Consider the following 22,044-nt stretch of genomic DNA (forward strand, 5'->3'; position numbering starts at 1 on the left):
GCACAGTCCCCAGGCTCTTCCGTGATTAACTGAATAATTCCATTTGCAGGACATGATACCTAGCTCCACAGTTCTGGGGCACTGTACATTACTGGCACTGAAGTTATGATAATCACAGCTGAATGGTCGTGTAGCTTGTCTACACGATGACACCACCCCTCAGGTCATTATTTGCAGAGAGCTCTAATCATAAAACCAAATATTACAATAACCTTAAAGATAATCTTATCATGTAACAAACAGACTTTTTTGTTACAGGCAAAAAAAAAGGCAGAAGATTACTTGTCTGTCCTGGCAAACTTGTATAATATCTCTATTGTTGTACCGCACTGTGGCTATGAACTCTATAAAGCAAAAGAAAGAAAAGCAAATAAAAAACTAAACACTCGGTAATATCCTGTATCCTCTGTAATATACCTCTGTACCAACCCCTGCTCTCACTGGAGAATTTATAAAATGTCTTTTACAAAACAAAAATAAAACAGACGCTGAAGCTTTTAGGGTAGATTCAACAAGATATTTCATCATCACCCCAACTGGCAGCAGGGAAAAGCAACTTAGAAAACTGTTTTTTGATGGAATAGGTAAGCAATAATCTATCAGGAACAAATTGTGATACCGCCACAGCAAAAAAATCAGAACAGTCACACATCTAATTCAAATTGAAGGGTATTAAACAGGATTTGCCCACAGCTAGCCTGCACATTTGCTTTACCGCATTCTTAAAAATATTTCTTCAAGATGTGCAACTACAAGACTAAATTGATGAAACTCTTTCAGATATCACAAAAGGGAAGAAAAAGATTTCATGCGGTGTGAAATATGATTGCTGAACACATTGCTGTGAGATTTTTGAATTTCAACTTTGTATTTTAATATTAAATTCAGGGTTGAAACTATACACATTCCTTCACAGAAATGCTATGCACTTTTTAACCATTTCAATTTGAGTACCTGATCTTTAAAAGTGCTAAATATTCAACAGCATTAAAAGTGAATGAAAAAGATATTCAAACACTACATGAGGATTCGCGTACAGACTTCAATATACTTTCTTCTCAAGCCCAAGCTTACTCAGTTACACATTCTAGATGGATATTTTATAGTTGACATTTTAATTGCAAAACAGAAATACCAAATTTAAAATGGCTGAAAGGAAAACAAGAATTTTTTCCTTTTCAGCTTCTTAGTCATGAATATGCCAACTTAATCTCTTTTCTTTATACTATACAGCTTTGTTTCAATATGATGAAGAAGTTTTTCCTAGATATGAAAATGTTGTTGATAATTACTCTGTTCTTTATGAAATTATAAATTCTCTCTCCCAGGTCATTATTCCCACCCTGCAGAATCCTGATTGGTAGGTCTACCCAACCCAGAAACTATCCCTGCTAAAATCCAGGTGTATGAGATGAACATGCTTCCTTTCCTTGTGATCATGATAACAGGAGGACAGAATGAATAGTCTTACTGTGCAGTCTGTTATATAGGTGACCTATCTTTCCATAAAGGGTTTATAAGGACGTGATTACTTTCTGTAGAAATATTTTTAGATCTTTTTAGCTAGGATTATACACACTGACCATTAAAAAAGGGTGCTTTTTGTTCTCAAATGCTGGTTTGAAATTTACTAAACTGGGAGCTTCACTTCATGATTTTCTGTAACGGGCACAAAAATTCAAGAAAGGCAACCTCATAACTTCATGAGATAAATTAACTGCACCAAATTGTTCTTTGTTATGATACCCCATCTGTCTATTATTACATTCATAAACCTAAAAAAAGCTTAAAAACAATGGAAGTACCTGAGCTTTCCATTTGTTTTGCTGTTCTACTGATACACAAGGAAACATGTCTTGTGCAATAGTAGCCTGTCCTTTTTCCCATATCAGACACATGATGAAGTCAGCAGGAATGAGACATGCCGCACAGCTCCAGGCTACCAGCCATGGGCCAGCAGGCTCTTGCAGCCAGGGCTGCGTTTATTGCACCCTCGTTAACAAGGGCTATCACTTTGCTGTGTACAACTTCCTCTTCCAGTAGAACAGAAACTCAGGTAGCATGAGATGTGACGTGTCAGAGAAAACAGTTCTGCTTTTTATCAAACATCTCATTACTAGCAAACAAAGCTAACAAGCTTGTTCCAAAATGAAGCTTGCAGGCTGAAAGGAGAGGAAGAGCATTTACAATATGGAATTGATCCATCTTAAGCATTCTAGTTGGCAAACGTAGTAGAGGGGAAAAAAAAAATATTAGAGTCTGCAACACATTATCTGGCATGAATCAGGAACAGTATTTTGTAGGTGGGACCAGCACAAAGCAAGGTCCATTAGGCTCAAAGGACACTGCAACAGAACAATGGAAGCAGACAGGAAGTCTGCACTAATAAATATGCCCATTGGGCCAGTGCCACTGCCTAGCATGGCATAGATACATACAGAAGGATTATACACTAAATGGTGCAAACACAGTCCAGTCCATCTGTCATAAACATTAAGTCCAAAGGCCACAGGTGCAGATGGCACTAAAAAGTAAAAATTACACCCAGACAGAGACCACTTCATATAATATGGAGAAGAAAAAAACAAACAAAAAAAATCCCAACAAAAAAAAAACCCCAGGAAAACAAAACAAAACAAAGGGGAAAAACCCCAGTGATTAGTTTCCAATCAATAAATGTTCTCAGAACGTCCTTGGCAATCTCTGCTTCTTCTTTTCCCTTTATCATTGCACATGCATAACATATTTTATTTCACAAAAGTACTTTAAGCATTCAGGATCATTTTTTTATTCACCTAAATAAATCTACTTGATAATTGGGCAAAAAGACAAATAATTAAAAGTATAATTCAATCTTTCATTCTAGTGTGTTGGGAATGTGTTTTCCCTTTGGAGATGGAGTCTACTAGGCTCCAGGCGTATCTTGTTCGAGGAACATTTCCACACTAAAAAGCTTTATAAATAGGAGTAGAATGTGCTTCTCTCTGTCATAGTTCATGTAAACAGAAAGGAAAGTGGCAGCCTGTTAAGTTGCAAGAAGAAGCAGAGACTTTCTGCTATTTAGTTATTTTAAATCAGACTTGCACATGACACTAATTTCTCATACTGAAATATCTTTAATATGTTCACTAGATCTCTGTAGATTATGTACATAACAACGGTTACACACCACAGAATACACCTTACAGGAGGGTTTAATCTGCCATAGTTTTCTTCTTTCACAATCATCACAGGTTAATAACCAAATATCCGAGGCTAAATGTGAGCAGATCACCAAAAAAAGGGCTCTAAGAATAGTCAGTCAAAGAGAAATTATTCCCAAGATAAAACACTGCCACTTAACGATCTATCTTTAGTTACCAAATCAACTGTGTCTCACACCCGTGGAAATCAGAATTTCAGGTTTGTCTTTTTTCAGCTGTTCTTTGATGCAAGCCATTGTTGATGGAGTGTCATGTAGTGCTAGATTCCTGGTTCAAAAAAGAAAAAAATGCCATCGAAGAATATCAACATATTCCAGCTGTATAATTCCATTGAAATTCTTGGCAACTCCAGTGTTGTTTCAGAAACAGAAGTAGTTTTACTCATAAAAATATCTCCAGAACTTTTTTCCACTACAAGGGCAAGCATTATCTTTTAATCTTTAGTCAGCGTTGTCCATTGTGCTTCGTTCACTTCTCATGAAATCTGACTTCCAGAAATCACTGAATAAAACTGATGCCTTTGTGATAGCACTAGCCGTAGGATTATATAAACAGGTGAATAGGATGTGCTGTACTTTATCTTTGTGGGCAAATTTTTCAGAAGTGGGCAGCAGACTTTGAAATCACAGAAATGATAATGCATGCTGTTTCTTTGTAGTACTTGCAGATAAGTACTGTAAAGACTTAACACAGAAAGGAGTCAACTGAATGTTATTTCCAACATATTAAAGAATCATTCAAAAGCCCCATGTTCTACAGCTTTTAATTTTTAAGAGGAACATACCCACTAAGCAAGGGTTTAAGTGTGTCTTCTACGCGAGACAACAATGGCCAGCATAGATCTTGTTTTCCTGAAGTCTCAAATTAAAATCATTTACAAAAGTGGTTTGGTTTTTCTTTTTAACAAAAATAAAAAAGTGTAAACAGTAATTTTGAAGACCTATTTCTTTACCTAATTCCAGAGGATCATAGAATTCCAGTTGCAAATTTTGTCTTCCAGCTGTGGTGGGATCTAGTCTCTCACAACCAGAGCACATTCTCACCTGATTAACAGGTGACTACCTGAAGTCATCTGGGTTAGTTATGGATTAGAACTAGGGTCTTTTCCAGAATCCCATTTTCGAGTGTTTATTCCCACTCTGAAGTTGCATCGATAGCTGTGGCTTCAGCTGCTCCTACTTGTTCTGCTTCCTGTTGTCCGCAGTGACCAAGAACAATGAAAAGAAAGCTTCTTTTCTCATTGACGAGGATGAGCAGGTGAGACTGCTCTGCCAGATATGAAGCCAGCCAACGCTCACACAACCACTACAGGAATATATAAATGTGACACCATAACCAACTTTGCACCAAGGCTTACTTATAGGCACTGCTGTGGCACCTGCTCACACAATATTAGATTATTCATTTCTTTTTAGCTTGGAAATTGGACAGAGTTTACTCTCATGCCATTCATGTACTGTGTCTCCTGAGGAGTCCCAACAGAAAAGTTCTGTGCCAGCATGTATGTAAAGAAACCTAAAAAGCTTTCAACCATTCATCACAGCCATCATCACCCATGCCCTTATCTCCTATTCCCTTCACCACAACAGTGACAACACGTGGTTCTGAATGCTTTGAATTCCTCCAAAGCTGTAGTATTGTGCCTTTATTCCCTCTCCAGATCAGCATCGTGGTATCACTGCTTCCTTGTGATCTGAAGCACAGAGGGTCAGGAATGACTGAACATATAAGAGGGAATGTGCACTCACTTCTATCCCTTTCTGGGTCCTAGTGTGATGCTGACTGGTGATCACCTAGTCCTGGAAATCAGATATGTAAAGTCCTGAAGAGTGGATGTCCCATGGTACTGTTATTTTATAAATTCAATGCTTAAAAGAAAAGTCATGTAAATGTGTTAATATTTTTCTGAAAGTGAAGATAATACATTGTTACACCAATTACTAATAAATTATTTGGGTTATTACATGCCTTTTCTGCTACTGTACACCAATAGCACCAGCTAAGGATAAGGCCATTGGTGTTAGGGCTCAGGAAAGCAACAATGCTGCTGCCTGGGCCCTGCCTGGAGTTAAAGCTAGCTGACCAGGGCATGCTAACACTACCCATGCAAACATGAACAGAAAAAGAGAAACTATTGAGAGATAACAAAGCAAGAAGCTAACAAACAATGCAGTGAAGAACGGATAGATTTCACAGGCAATTGTGAGACAGTTATGTGATCAATGGCTAAACTTCACAGATAGCTGAAGTGAAGGACTAGGGACCTAGTCATGCAAGACTGACAGTGTCCAGGCAACTGCAGCAGAAACTGCATGCAAAGCCACAAGTACATCTGCAATGGTATCAGAAACACTTAGTTTGCAAAGAGATACGGTAAAGCTGGGACCAGTAGAGAGAAAGAAATTGGGGCAGGCTGGTTTTTGGAAGGATACTGGGGTAGGAATGAGTTAATCAGAAAGGTAAAAAGGAACATCAAGAAGTAGAAAAAGAAAACGCTAAAAAATAGAAAAAGTGAATAAAAGTTATGAAAGTCCATGAGCAATGCTTTCTGCTAAGTAGTCCTGTGTTTGATCAGCACAGCCTCAGTCAGGACAACATATCAAACTTGTAAACATACAATGTATATATCAAACTTGCTTCTGCAATCAGGAGGAAGTGAGTGGGCAAGAAATTATTTCCCTGGCATAACAGGAAAACATTTATGTGGGACAGGGTGAACATTCTGGTACCACACTGTTGGTGTTCATTCCAGGGCTGATTACATGGGTATCTTACCAGCCAATTCCTAATCTCTTCTGAAGTATAAAGCTATTTTGTACAAGATTGAATACAATGTATGCTACATTTCCAAGTACAGTATTTTCTACCAATGACCCAAGAGAGCTCATGAACCCTTTCCTTCCCATTAGGAAGCCATGGGGCTTCCTTTTAGCCCCATTCTCACTGCTAGTCATGTTGATTGGCACAAGGAAAAGAGAGTTACAAATACATCTGCTAATCACTCACTTGGTTCATTCCAAAAAAAAAAAAAAGGGTCAGACTTCCTATGCCTTACTTGATACCCTCCTTTCTTCCTAAACAAAAATATTTACATCAAATTTCAGGGGAAAAGAACACAGCATATGCACCATCAAACTAAACCAAGTCACAATTCAGAATCCATAGGCCACCGGTTCCCTACCAACAGCATTCACCATCCTGGCCAAACATCTGTACTCAGTAAATTTCCAACATCCCAGGAATGATGGCAAGGACCACTCCACAGGAAGAATCCTCCCAGCAAGCAAAGAAGGTTCAGAGACCTGGATAAATCATCAGACTACATCTGGAATGCCATCTTTTTATGTTAGAATTCCTTAACAACACAAACTTCATTAATGTATGGGAATGGGTGAGCTTCCTTAGAGGCTGGAGGCACTATTCACTTACAAGGAAAACATTATTACAAAATAAAATAAAATAAATTGCAATAAAATTTTTTTCTCAGGATTCTTAGGATCTGCCTAAGCATGATTTTTTTTTTAATGCTTTTCTCTTCCCCAGAGTAAATAAACCTTTTAATTAAGCCCTGTCTCTTCGTAGGGGATATATTCCTGCCTCCAATCATCTTGGCAGCTCTCCACTGAACTTGCTCCAATTGATCATCTGTCTTTTATGGCATACCCAGAATTGAATGCAATATTCTAGATGTGTCTTAGATCTTCCCCTTTTCAAGTAAAGGGAGATTACAACTTCCTTTGATCTACTAGCTATTCTGCTGTTGATATAGTCCAATGCTTTGTTAGCCTTCATCACTGTCAGCATACAATGTTTAACCCACTGTCCACCAAGATAATTATGAAGTTATTAAAGAGGTTGTGTTTCTGAACAGTTCCCTGAGGAACCTGGGCATCAATGCGTAGTATAAACCATTAGCCACTACGCTTTGAGTCCGATGATCAATCCACTTCTCTACTCATCCAGTAGTCCACCCATCTACACCATAGTGACCCTGCTTGAATATTAGGATGTTTTGGGAGATTGTGCTGAAAACCTTGCTTAGGTCACAACAGATGACACCCCCTACTCCCTTTAACCATGAATCCAGTCAATCCAGTCATCTCATCATAGAACAGGACCAGGTTGGTCTACAATTAAAATCCATGCTGCTCCAAATCCCCTTTTTTTTTTCAAGAGAACTTGGTATCAGCATACCAGGTATGAGCATTCACATTCTCTGAGGTCATCTTTACCACCAATATTAAGCTACCAAAAAAATCTTTACTTATACATTTTCTCTGAAACAGTATAAAACTGCTAGCAAAGTGGAATATTTTTGACACATGCAATCACATGATTAACACTTCTGTAGGAAACTATTAATCAAATTATTACAGAGAAAAATAGATAAAATATTTCTGTGAGTCAGGTTCATGGGAAATGACATGTGTTTCTGATTCATTCAGTTTAAAGCTGTAGTTAGTATTTTTAAGACTTTTATTCACATTCCATCTAATTTTAATTAACCATTTTCTTAAGTTTAACATCTTAATTCCCGGGACATAGTTAATGTCAATATGAATTTTTTAGGATCATAAAACATATTAATGAGCTCCCAAGGAGCATTTTCCAGAAGAAATATCATAATGTTCTGTATATATTCATATACTTAGAAAGATAAATTATGACTTTATTGATAAAAAAACAATATATATGCACATAGATAAAAACATTTTCAGAAGGTCACATTTCTTTCTCTGTACAAAAATAAGCCCCCCAAAGAACAGTCAAATAAAGTAGTCAAATGTCATTGTATTTTTACAGTATTGAGAAAACGTAATGCAAACAATTGAAATCGAGATTTACTCTCAAAGGAAAAAGTAGGGCTATGCACTTGTTATATATTTTCTATTCTGCAAATCCCATTCTTAATATCCCTTGGTGGTATATTTAGTATGTACTACAGAATATCTTATTGATTTATTACAATATTTTCATAGAAGAGTTATTCTGAGAGTAGAACCAAACATAAGATTCACTTTTAGAAGAGACTTGCTAAAAAAATAAGGTTTTTAGAAATGGCTTTTCTTGTAAACATAAACATGAATATGTACTACAAAAAAGGAATTCACATATATTTCATTTATAATTAAGGTGATACTGTGACTATTGACCTCTTAGAAACACACAGGCATAAGAGAAAATATTGAGGAATTTTTTATGAAAAGGAAGTGACTTTCAGAGTTTATAGAAAATCTTAAGTTCACATATATTTCAAGTTTCATGTTGGCTTTGTGAAGGCTACAGGTCATCAGAGTTAAGCCACCCCATACAACTAGGTTTTTTTGTTACTGGCCTATGTAAGATAGTAAAGACTTGGGTTCAACATCCTTTTGATTTCAGTGGGAGGTAAAAATATCAATGAGAGACTGAAGTCTAAACTCATCCTTGACACATGAGAAAGGGAGGAAATGAAAAAGAAAAAAACTAGTATTGACTTGAGCTGCACAGTGAAAAGGACAGGCAACAAATTCCCAATAAAACTCCAGGATAAACTGAAAAGGAAGAAACCCAGCTATACTAGCCAATCTAAGATAGTCAGGGAAAAGCACCATTTCTGATCCCTTATACACTTCAGAAGCAAAGAGTCCTCCATATATATGTCTCACTACAATTGAGAACCACCAAAAATGAAACTGTCACATTGATGTATTCTGGTGATACAGAGCACATTCCCCAGAATTATACTAATTCCTTATGCGATTCTTTTATTTCTGAAGCAGGCAAAAAATCTTTATTTTTTGTTCATGTAAAATGTTTGAAATTAAAATGTATTTGCCAATATTTATCATTCTAATTTATTAGCTCTATTTTATTTTAGATTATTTTGCAATCTGCAGATTGATAACATAATTACAGGTAAGGAACCTTAATGTACTCAATTGCTGGTGGAAATGCCACAGTTTCCTTGTTTATATGAAGAGATTTTCACTTGTGTCGCTATCTTGATTACTGATCACACTGACTGAATTAGTCCTATTCCCATCTGTACACAAGCCCACAATTTTTTTTATACATGTTTAAACAGAACACACAGCTTTACAGTTAACTGACAGATACCTCCATATCGGGTAATGTAAAACTGTTGGAATTCACTCCTGTACACACATACACTAAAAATGGAGAAATTTATCCCTGATTTAAACAAACATAAACTCTAGTTGCATCATGGTAGTCTATTTTATCTATGTATAGCTACTTTGCAGGGAAGAATTTTTAAAAGAATTTAAGAAAAAAAAATGAAAGACATCTGATAAAGGGGACAAAATGAGAATGTTACTGTATAAGAATGTCTGAATGTAATACCACAATCAAGAAAATATGAAACATTAATCTATGAAGAGACTGAGAATTTCAGTGATAAGATAGACCGGCTGTTCCTTATTCATTAACAGCTCTGCTGTTAATTGTCTGTCTTTGGTCAGGATACAAATAAGAATAACAAACTTCTAGCATGGCATTGCACTTGGTTAAACAACATGTTTCCAGCAACGTTATTTTGGTCCTGAAATTCTGTGGGCTTATGTGCCATATATTACAGAAAAAAACAAACCAGATGTTCACGAAATTTAACATGTAAGCAAACCTAATTGAAGCAGTAGAAATACTTAAACCTTTGGACTTCAATACTGACTGGCTAAAACCAGAGCATTCAGTATTATAAGAACTACCTTAACTTCAACCTTTGCACTAATTTTCAGGAAAAACCTGAGGAAGTGTTCTCCCTTCCAACAACAACTAATGAAGAATACCAGTTACTGTCAATAAGCAGTTCTGCTGTTGCTCAACAAATACAACTTCTCACACCTTTTTTACCCAACAAGAAATGAGAGAGAGAAGAAAGAGGAAATGGGAAAATATTGTGTGTCAAAATGTTGTGGATATCAGAAGTTCACCTGGGGAATGAAGGCTGGTTTGACTTTCAGATTCAACCCTATTTCTCAAAATACAAACAAAGTCAAGAGTTAAGTCAGTACTAGAAGTTGTTTCACTCCTTGCCTTTGAATGAAGAAGGGAACTGAATTTAATAGAATTGATTCCAAACTTTTGGTAAGAAATTTGGACTCAAAATGGAACCTGTCATTTAACATCTCATCAAATGTATACTACATTGGTAGATTAGACCCTATGTTATGGAAGAAATTAATTATTTCTAAGTTTCCTTTGCCCCGGGGGGTGAGGAGAGAGTGTTGAAACAAGTCTGTAATGCTCCTAGTCTCAACACTGATCCAAATGCCAAGGTTCCCATTGACTTCGCCAACACCAGGATTTTACTCTACACCTGTAAAGGGAGATTTTTTGCAAGATCTGTGATGTGATATTACAGTGTGGAAAAAAAACAAAACAAATCCACATCACAGGTCAGATGTGAAAGAGCAGTTTATGATGTCTCTGTCTCCTTCCTACATCAGTTTATACTGTTGATAGCTGTTACAGTTATCAGAGAATACCTCCCCTGCAGTAATGCTCCCCTACAGCCCTTTGAACTGCATTCAGGCTAAAGCACTCTGACTCCAACAGTACAAAACATAGGTGTCCGTGAAAAAGGGTTGTGGAGTCTTTGCCTAGCACTTGTCACTTTTAAGTGTACAATAAAGCACATAAAAAGAAAGTGTTGTTTCTAATACCCCTATAATGAATTCAAAGAATGTGAAACGTGAATTGGAACATGTGAAGATCATTTTCAAAAATTTTCCCTCTCTGTGTAGTTCTGCTCTCTCTGAATATACCAGGAAATCTCTCCCTTGCCTCATAGACAGCACATGTAAGTCAGTATTGAAATCAAAATAGAACATACCACCTTTATCTAATGATAACCTTTTTTTCAGTAATACTTCAATATTCAAAATTTGCAATTTAATAACAAGATACTTTTCAAAGTACTTAGTTAAAGTGCAAGGGAATAGGATAGGGACAGGAAGGTTACTCTTTCTAGACCCATAGAAACCAGCCTGAACAGAAGCTTTTCAGAGATGAGCTTTTGCAGCTAGTATAAGCTGAAGGATCTTTTCATGGACAGGCTATCCACGGTGATTCTTTCCTTGCTTTAAATCACAAAAGGAAACCACTAGCAAACAAAGGCTTTAAAAAGTGAAACAAAGGATAATTCAACTTTATATACAGTCTGTCTCTCTCTGTGTATGTATGTGTATGTACACAAAGAAAAGACCTTTAAAACATCACTTAATGATAATTATCCAAACTTGTTTCCGAAATTGTGAAAAAAATCTTTTGTCACTTTATCTTCAAGAATTTGAAAATTTGGTTCCTAGAAATTATCCTGTTTCCCTACATTTTTTGCAACATAACTATCAGCTGGATGCATTTGTCCCTACAATACATGTAATGAGTATTACACATTGGTTTCAATAATGATTCCACAAATAAGGTTTCCAACATCTCTCTGCAAGCTTTATCATGCTAGCAAAGGCATGTTTAAATTATTCTGTTTAAGCAGTCTGTCATTATCATATTATCCCAAGTATTTTTAATTTATCATTCGAAGCGGACAGGAATATTGACTGTAAGCCACTGAAATCCTTTACCACGTTTCAAAGGAAAAGTTAAGAGATTGAAAGTCGAGCATAAATACAAAAAGCTTTGGCATTCCGCTTCCATTTCAACACTCTGTACTGACCTCTACTGGTTTACCCATCATAGCTTTCATAAATATTAAACAGCTTACTTTTACTGAACTTTTATTCAAATTCAGGAATAAAGTAAACTATATTCTGCTCTGCCAACATCTCCCTGACTGAAGGTCAAAAAGGAATCAAGCTTCAAGCTATTAGTAGCAGTTTACCTGTAGTGGGTGAGATGCCATGAAAAATCATCAGTTCAAAAAACCCTAACAGTACATATACAGATGCAGAAAGTTATTAAAATCAGAAAACTCCATTTTAACAACTTGTGTGTATTTTCTATGACTGAAGAATTTATCACATTTGTTTTATTAAATTGCTGTCTTGTGTCTGCATCATTAGCTGCTTGGTATATAAAATCTGGTTTTTTATTGTTCAAAATCCAGTATCTGGTCCGTGAGGAGGACCATAAGTATTACTGCTACACAAATACCAAATAAATTAACCCTTTTTAATCATCCCCATTTGTCAGACTTCAGCCTCAGAGAACATGCTTGTCTCTAGAAGATTTTTCAGAAGTAATATTTGCTGTAATTAGGACAGAGCTAGCAATTTACCTACCAAGCTAGTGGATCAAAGTACAGTAGCAAGCTTGACACCATAAAAGTATCATTGTAAATGCTTTGTTTAACTAAAGTCATTACCCTATCTTACTGGGAGTGTGATTCACTCATTGCATCATTTATACAACTAAATTAAGTTCAACCCCTTCACTTGCTAACTTATCACATGAAAAAAACAAATCTCTGTCACTTTATGTGCCTTACAGTAAAGAGCAACTGTAGTTCATTACAAGCAAATGAGCAAACTTTTCCATCCCCATTTACCAAAGAACACTTTTATTGTCAGCAGCACTTAAAACTTTCCAGTTTTAAAGGCCTATTTTTAGAACTCCCTGCTATGCAAGTCTTTAAGTATGAATAACTGTTTTACATATTGTGAGAACTTCATTTCTTCTCACTGCTCTATCAGTTACTCTAAACAAAACATCTTTTATTTTCGTAATCACCTGTACTGGCTGGAAAATAACAATTGTTGACCACAAAAACAATGAAGCTTTGTCACTCTATTCATATATATAGTAAAGTAGATCACATATTATTAATTCAATTTCAGAACATCAAGATGCCTATTACTCATTAAGCTATTTTGTGTAATAATGCATTTTTCCTTCATTTTCCTAAAAACCTCTGTAGATCATGAATATAAAAAAAATCACTCAGATCATTCAGCATTAATCTATACATATTTTTATACTATATAAATAAATAACTGAACTACACCTGTCTGGGTTTTTTTTTAAAAAGGAAACAAACAAACAAACCAATCATCTTCCCCTGGCTTTTTGAGCACTCCGCATTCTCCCTCTTATTTTACTGTCGCTGAACCTTGCACCACTGCATCCTAATGCTGTCAGTGCTTACAACCATGAGCAAATCACTAAAGAAAACCTAAGGAGCCGCTAGCAAGCAGGACTTTCCTCCACCTCGGCAGGAAGGTGCCTGATCCCCCCCCAGTGCCAGCCGCATTTCCCTGGTTCTGACCAGCAGAGGGGGGAGAGGGGGTGCCTGCACAGCCCCGCATCCCCTGCAGTCCACTTTGCTCTCTGTCCAAGCAAATCTGCAAGCAGCGGCCTCTGTTTTAATGCCTGTGATGAAAATCCACACACGATCATCGCCAGAAAACACACTGATACTGGTTTGTTGCTTTTTTCCTTCTTACCTTTACCCAGTGATTGAGTACGAGTGTCCAGAAGATCACTGTCGCCTGGTCTTGTAGGGTTTGCCACTGCTCCGATTCTGGCACTTCCTCTTCTAGGACTTGGACGAACAACCAGATCTGAACCGCTTATTCTGTTCTGTGTTAGAAAGAAAATATTTTGATGTTCTATCACTAGAACTGGGCCTTTGCTCAACACATTAGAGCAAGTACATAATCATTCTGAAATTTACAAATCAGTGTCTTTTTCCATAAGTGGGAAAAAAAGAAAATCTTATTAAGACTTCCTATAACAAAGGAGTGAAAGACATTGATTTTCACTAAACAAGGTGTTGACTGGATCACCATGAAACCACTGTCTTTCCAGGAGGCTTTTTAAAGCAATACTTTCGGGCAGCTCTGTGCAAAATATTCCACAACAGCCCAAATAATTTTTTTCCTTACCTCTGGTATCCCAGTGAGGTCACATTCTGTTAAAAACATCCTGTCAAGCTTGGTACAAAAGGGCTCCAAAGAATCAGAATGCAGAAGCTATGCAACTTGCTGACTAACTTTGCTCTGTGTTATTTACCAACCACACAAAGAAAATGCTGTCTATTCAAAACACAGTTCAAAACTCTCTTCACAGAAAGTGAGTGAACAAACAGTCCCATGTCTGATGCTGTAGTCACATCTCCCATGAGGCCCGGTGATAGCTCTGGGGCATGGGACGGAGTGACACCACCAGCAGTCACTACAAGGCACTTTTGTAAACAAGTTGTATGTGTGTGCAGAGGAGGAGGCGGGTGTTACTTTCTCTCTGTCTTAACATTAAGCTATATTTGCTTTATCATCTTTAAGCAGAACTTCAGTCTTGCTTGGTCTACTGAGTGCATTTGTTCTATTACTTGCACAGCATTTTCCTCACTAAAAACTTCGTTTTCTTCCAGAGGGATCTGAAAGAAACATCTGAAATTAGTGTAGGATCTAGTTTTGGAACACTGGAGCCAAATTAAGCAGCAGAGGCTAGTTCAGAGTCTTTCAAACCTATCACAAAACAGACAAGGAAACTCTGTGCTTTACCCTACTTCATATCCAGCAAAATTCAGAACACCTGTGTCAAGTCTTTAGCTTTTGTTCATTAAAGAAATAGGCCTTGCTTATAAAAGCCATACTCTTGTTTCAAGTATTCAGTACCCACAAAATTCAAAGTGGGGATTCTGATGGAACTTTGCTTATTTTGCAACCAAATTCTTAAAGCCATTTGGGACTGCTCTAAAAAGCAGAGGAAGTTTATATTTTGCATTTCAGTTTGGTAATTTCAAATGTTCTTAAAGTCATAAAACCCCTCCACCCAGTACCAATGTTTTAAACCTGTTTATTTGAAAACTCTTACCCTGCTAGTCACACTCTGGCAGAGAAGTAGAAATGTCTTCTTCAGCTCTCTGTAGGAAGAGAATTACCATGTAGACCTAGCACTTCCACTATGGGCCATTGGCCTCCACCCACATCAAGCGACTCCAGTGCTTTTCTTTAGAAATAAATTGCAGACAACTATTTCCCGATGTGGAGGGATCTCATTGATCTCTTTGCAATTTCTTTCTTTAACTGTCAGAGCAGCATTGGAATAATTTTCTACCACCCAGTTCAAACCGTCCTTCTTTCTGATCTACTTGGCAATCCTTGGCATGTTCACATATTTTTTACCACTTCTTAGTAAATATTTTTTCTTAAACTGTTTTCAAAAGTCTTAAAGACAGGTGTTGTGAAACACCTGTTGTGTACATTTGTGAGAGGACAACATAAGACATTGTGACATTATGTTGTAAAATAAACACTAGTCTGCTTTTCCTTCTGTGAGGTCTGCTTCTGTAGCACAAATGTGTATTCTCATTTCATCCCAGGTTAAACAGCTTTATAAGCTGTTACAGCTTTTTTTACATAGGTTCTTCCAATTTTTTATTCCAGGATTAAGGATCATTCCAGATACGACATAAAGGACATTCACCTGCATATGTACTTTAATAACTGAATGATTCATGACTGTTAATAGGATGGCAAAAGCATAGCTTGTAATCATGTAAAAGTATTCTAGAAATAAACAAAATGTTAAACTACCAAGCTATATTTATTTGACCAATGCTCGAAAATGATGCCTTTAAAATATAATTGCGAATGATCTTGCAAACAGAATTGTCTAAGTATCTCTCAGGATTTTTAAAACAAATGTGATTGCTTCTCAGTACCTAACAAACATCCATTCTTTTATCAGAGTTGACAGTTTTGCCTGTCAAGCAGTATCATTCTCCAAAAGTAATCACTTACAGAGATCAAATGAATCTTCACTTCTATATAATATCTGGAGATGTCACAACAGTTGCTTTCGCTTTTTAATGCAGATTTTAAAAAGCACTGGAGCCAAGAGGGAGTAGTCTACTAATTTTTTATATTTGTTTTTATTCCAAGTTCAAATTATAATCTCTTCTCATCCCATAGCAATTAGTAAAATATTACAGTACAGTACACATTTATTATTCTTCTTTCCCAGTAACCCCATTATTGTTCCTCTTGATTATCTGTATTTTGTTAATACATACCTTGCCTATGAAAATACTGCAGTATACAGTAGATTATTTTCACAGTATCGCCATGAGGTCAGAAAGTTTATAATCCCTATTTTATGGACTGAGAAGGCCTCGGTAAGATCATCCTCGGAAGTCTTTACTGAGCTCTTGTACCTGTTTTTCAATAGGTCAGAACTAGCAGAAGGATTTACACAAGAGCAAGGGCCACGGAACATTACACCTCCTAAGTTCAAATATCTGACTGCTTTTCTCCTCTCTATTACTGATCCTATAATTAGATTTTGAAAGGTACACCTTGCTTTTATAGGAAAATCTCCCAAGCTCCATAAGTTAAATGAGCATAACATTTAAAATTGTGTTCAGATCATACTCCTTTACATGCTATTATAAGAGAGATAAGCGTTTTTTTTTTTTTTGCTTAAAATCCACAAAATCCTTGCAAAATGAGGAAAAAAAAGAAACAGTCGTTGTGTCTTGGAGTCAGTTTCATGTTCTTTTTTTTTGTTCTGTGGCTATATTTGTGTTCTAGTAGCTTTGATGCACATGCTATTACATGTGCTAGATGGACATTTTGTCATTTGCAACCTGACATTCCATGTTCTACACACAAAATGGCACTCACTGAAGGCTACCCGTTAGGCACTGTCCTTCCTTTGGAGCCTGACTAGAGGTGGACACCTCTCCCTCTGATATCTAGACTGTCAGTGGCTCCATTCAACTTCACAAGGAGCATCAGATTTTATGTCCCAAACTGATACAGCAAAGTAAAACTTAGATTCTCAGAAGATCCTCCTGTGTGCCTCTTGAAATCCAAGTCTTTAACAATACCTACAGCATTCTATATATGTTCTTTTCAAAAATTACCATGGAGAAAAAGGGTTAGAAAGTTTAAGTTTTGATGTTGATTCACCAAATATAGGTCATGTAGGAGCTAATATGTCAACCTTGTACTGGATTTAATGGCAAAGATACTTCTTTCTCATCCCAACAGCCCCATCAGAGAAATGAGAAAAAGCAAGATAGATACAGATTAAGCACACAGAGGAGCCCTTGCTGCAATCACCAGCCTCCTGCAGAATTCTCTGTGGACAACAGGCAGAGGAGGCAAACAAAGTGGAAGTGTATAGAAAGAAAGAAAGAAAGAAAATGTTTTTTATGGCTATTCACAAAATGTACTCGGCACTTAAAAAACAAATCTAAATGCATTTTTAAAAAAAACCAAAACCAAAACACAGGCAAGCAATGCAAAAACAATTTAATTAGATGTCTTATAACTCCAGAAGCAATGTTGGATACCAACCAATCACATCAGGTGGTTTAAAAAAATAAAACAAAAAAACCTGTGCTTACTCCTTCTCCATGTAATTACTGTAAGTTATAGTTGAAGATGATGCTGCAGAGAAGAGGGGGAGTGAGGTGAATTTGAAATGGATAAAAGCTGGGTAAACCACTCCAGTAGTCAAGCTCATGGAAAAGTACTTAACCAGAAACAAATGCTGCTGATGCTTTTGTTCTAGTCTTTCATTGGAGCTTATTCTAGCCTTCTGATGTGTCTCCTATAGGTTGCCTCTGCCACGCAACTGTGCATGTGCTCACAGTTGCAACTGCTAGCACCACGTTTATTTATTTATTTTCAACCCAAATAAACTCTTAATGGCTTAACATAAAACATTTGGATTTTTCTTTTTTTATGCACACTAAATAATAAAAAAGCCAGAAGCACAATAGGCCATAAGGGAATGAAAGGGATGATTGTTCAGCTCTATTAAAAGGTTTGTTGCTTTATTTATATATTTTTTAACAACACCATTTCCAAGCCTTTTAAAGAAGACTCCTCCTCCCCAGTTGCCTGCCAAGATAGTACTTAGCTGAGGGAGGGAGTGGCTGCTTTTTAAAAGATGATGGTTATCTATTAGAGACCAAGGGAAAGAGAGAGATATATAAAAAGCCTTTCCCAAAAACAGTTGTCCAGAAGGGCCAATGAAAAGAAACAAAAGGTATGGGATGAGGATTAAATTGAAAGAAGATGAGAATACTAAAACAGAGAGCACTGAGTGAGAGAAAAGATTTTTAAAGCAAAACCGGTACTGTTAAAGTCCTTTTAGTTACTTTATTTTACTAACCATGCTTCATATTTGGGCATCTATTAGGTAGTAATTGAAAAGCACTTCACAAAAATTAACTCTGACAACCTTATTTCATGAGGCAGGTGGGGGACAGAGATCCACTTGCAGTCAGACAGAGACCAGGTTGTACAGCTGGTTTCTATGGAAGACCAGAAAACTCTTTGACAACACATGTCACAAAGCAACAGGGACAGAAAGGTTCTTCTTCCCCTTGGTGTGCTATGTTATTTCAATGCAGATATTAAATGACTTGTCTGAGTGGAAGATGTAATTTGCAGTTGAAACATCTGAGACAAATCTGAGGTCTGCATTCACTCTCTTTTCTCTTAGAAGTGAATATTACCGTCTAGATTAGGAAAACACCTCCACAATCCTCATATTGTTTGAGAGCTTGTTCTCTCAAAATGCTCTCAGCAATCACCATCACAGGTGTAATCGCAAACCCTCAGATAACTTCTGCAAAGCTGAGTAAAAGCTATCAAATGAAGATCTGCATTCGCAGCAGGGAGCCAGTGCAATTACCAAAGGCAGTATGTCCATGGTGACCTCTAGACAGCCTAGAGGATGGCTTTTACTTTGCTCTGGCTGTAGTTTTCCCACAGCCCGTGGTATCACTCCTAGAAATCAGGAATTATATATCCGTGTTTGGTGTATTAGAAATCTGTGCAGTTAGGAAGAGAACGTGAAGAGCTCTATCTTTCCTGGTGGGCCACAGTTACCTATATCAGTTTGCACTATCAGAGCTATTGGGCTTTGAGGCAGCCTCCACCCCAAAAGTGATACAAGTGTCTTTGATAATTCTCATTTGTTAAGAGCAAGAAAGTGGAAAGAAACTAGTGCAAAAGAATGTTTTCATTGTAGCTTGGCTGCAACAACATCAAGAAAACATTCTGAGGACAGGTGTATAAGAATCGTTTCAGTTTCAGAATGGAAATTTCTTCCCTTGAAGTAAAGGTAATTTCCATTGTCATTGATATGTTTCTGATACAAAACACCTGTTTCAGTGGAAATCTCCAAAATAAACTCTACTGAAAACATTTCAAGGACTCCAAGGATTTCAAAACGTGTCACTAACCTTAGTTTAAATGTTCTAGATTAAGATGCAGATAGGTTCTTCAGAGATTGTCCTTTTCCTTACCAGGTTATTCTTGCCTGTGTTTGATTTTGTAAATCTCTCAGGTGCCAAGTTGTAGTATATGAGATGGAAAAGTCTTTGAAAAGTGCCTCTTTCTGCATAACATAGCTGTGAGGCTGCTAGTACACTTACTCCCAGTTTTGAAGGCAAACTCCAAAGCTAGCATCTTATTTCATAGGAAAAAAAGGATTAGTTACCTTATTTATATTCTGAAGGCAAATAGTGCAATCTTTCCTAAGCCAGTCTATGAAAAGGCCTGAAATAACCCAAGGTTACGTATCTTAGATTAAACCACTAGACTTCTACCAAACATAATATTGTTTGTACACCAGACTCCTGTAAAATTTTCTTCCTTGTGTTACACTGCGTTATGGTGAAACAGCGACTAAAATGTAATATACCCTGTGAGGCAAACCAACTCTTTGTAAAATCCAGTAAAATTACTGGAAAGAGAAGAAAGCAAAACTCTGCCTAACAGAAAGCACAGAAAGACTTCAAATACCTAAAGGAAATTTACTTTTTATGAAGTAAGGCCAGGACACTGCAATTTCTCTTTATCATGCTGAAAAAATTATGGGATACTTGCCACCTGAAGCAGTAATGACCTTTGCTTTTTATTTGCTGGAAGGAAGGAATCCTAGCAGTGCATCTCTCACCCATGTCATGCAAGGCAGAATGTTGGGGATTAAAATAAATTTGCTCGTAGAATGTTAAAATTAATGGTTTACATTTACATTAAATTGTAATTTGCTTATAGCGTAGCATGAGTGGGTAGCTTCACACAAGTGAACTTTGTTTTTAGCATTAGTGAACTTTGTCAGCAAAAATTACTAAGCAGATGAGATACTGTGCATCTTGCCCTGCAAGGATAAGAAGGATCTATGACTTAAGAGAAAAGACCTCCAAAATGAGCAATAGATGACCAGAGAACCTTGGTACAGATAAAACAGAAAGATGAACATTCATAGAGTTCTACAAGAGAGGACCCCATGGCTGAAGTCTAGCTAAAAAAGATAACAAAGTTACACCAGCTGCAAACCTTAAAGATAAAAACCAAAAAGAGGAAGTGTGTCTGGAAGCAGGAAAGAAAACCACATGAGGAGCAGGGACAACCCAGCCCACAAAATATATTTGGACCAGCTGCCTGGTATACAGAGTAAAGAGCATGAGTAGAGGGGTTGATCTTAGATTGTATGGGTATAATTGTCCAGGTATTCCATTGTTCACGGTGTGCTCTTCCAGAGGCACCCAGCTTGAGCTGAAATCAGCCTGGGGTCCGAACCGTTCATTGTACTTGGCAGCTAAGCCTGGATCCAGCTGCATCTAGACTACCTCTCTGAGAGGTAGTTTAGAGAGCAAGGGGGTCCAGTCTGGACCTTACAAGTCAGCAAGATTGTCTTTTGGGACTCTTCTATAGCACAGAGCAGGAGAGGCACACCAGTCTTTCTCCTGCTTGGATCGGGCAGTACTCCCCTTCCAAGAACTGAATAGTTTTGAGACTTAGAAAGACTATAATTAAACAGGCAACAGAAATGACTGCAGTTACAGGCATGAGACATCTAGAAGAAAGGACCAAAAGTGCCATTTCACACTGCTATAAAGATCCACTTTCTTCACTGGTGCTTCAGCATGCTTTAAAATATAAGGCTATGTGCAACACACAACACCTGGTTTCCCCCTTAATTTCCAGATAGGCTACTTAAACCCATTAGATGTCTTCAACAAATCCTGTGAGTAGAGAGTGTTTATGGTGAAGATTCTTATTTCAGGAATCCTCGTTTTTAAACACAGTTTGTTTGAACTAATCACAATCTAATTAAAACAAGATATGGGAACTGCAGTTTGAAGTGCCATTAGTAGAAGAGAGACTGTCTTGCTATGGGTAGCCAGACAACCCCTGAGGATGAGGGGGACAACACTTCACTCTGTAGATGTACAGAAAAGTCTCATGAGTTTTACAAAGTGCTGAGAGGTAAAGGTGATGCTGTTTTTTCAAGCAAATGCTTGGGCTGCCACCTAGTGGAGGCAAATATCAATTTTGTACAGGATCTGCCTCCCAGTCACAGTAGGAAAGCCAGCTCTGTAGCTCTTCAATATAAGAAAAGGAACACCTTAATAGTGTTATTGCTTCTCGCATATCAATTATTCTGGATCAATATATACCATCTAGAAGTTTAAACACAGCTTTTCTAAATGTTACCCCAAGACCTTAGAGTAAGATTGAATATTTTTCTTGCATACCTTCTGTAAAAGTTTCTGTAGGACAAAATTAGACTGATTATTGAATAAACTTCTTAAGCAAATAATGCCAATATATTTGTTATGTTATGGTTTCAGCCATAATATAACTTTTCTGCTACATTTTTGGCATAAAATTGCCAAAAAATTATTTTGGCATAATTTTATTTTTTTGGCATAAATTGCTATTTATGACCAAATACACAACTTTTACACAGATCATAGATTTGATTACATGCAATGTAATTTTACAAAAAAAAAATCCACCGCCTTATGGAAATATGCAGCAAGAACAGAGGACATTCCTATGAAACATCTAGGTCAGAGTCGAAGGACTGCCAGGATAGATGAAAAAGAAATGTAGATTCCCAAGTATTG

At 37.0% G+C, this 22,044-nt stretch overlaps 1 protein-coding gene across 2 annotated transcripts in view; it reads right to left on the reverse strand.

Moving 5' to 3' along the window:
• ST18 (ST18 C2H2C-type zinc finger transcription factor) overlaps positions 1-14,110 on the reverse strand; it is a 171,294-nt gene extending 157,184 nt beyond the window's left edge. Inside the window, exons 1-2 of one of the 2 annotated variants that reach the window (XM_069854103.1) lie at positions 14,048-14,110; positions 13,607-13,742 (exon numbers count right to left, since the gene is read on the reverse strand). In XM_069854103.1, the coding sequence (XP_069710204.1) occupies positions 13,607-13,742; positions 14,048-14,086 (175 nt within the window). In that variant the 5' untranslated portion in view covers positions 14,087-14,110. Of the gene's footprint in view, positions 1-13,606; positions 13,743-14,047 lie in introns of those variants that run through there. The other variant, XM_069854098.1, reaches the window with a different exon arrangement.
• Between the last annotated feature and the right edge of the window lie 7,934 nt (positions 14,111-22,044).

This window comes from Phaenicophaeus curvirostris, chromosome 3 (assembly GCF_032191515.1).
Source record: "Phaenicophaeus curvirostris isolate KB17595 chromosome 3, BPBGC_Pcur_1.0, whole genome shotgun sequence".
Taxonomy (NCBI): Eukaryota; Metazoa; Chordata; class Aves; order Cuculiformes; family Cuculidae; genus Phaenicophaeus; species Phaenicophaeus curvirostris.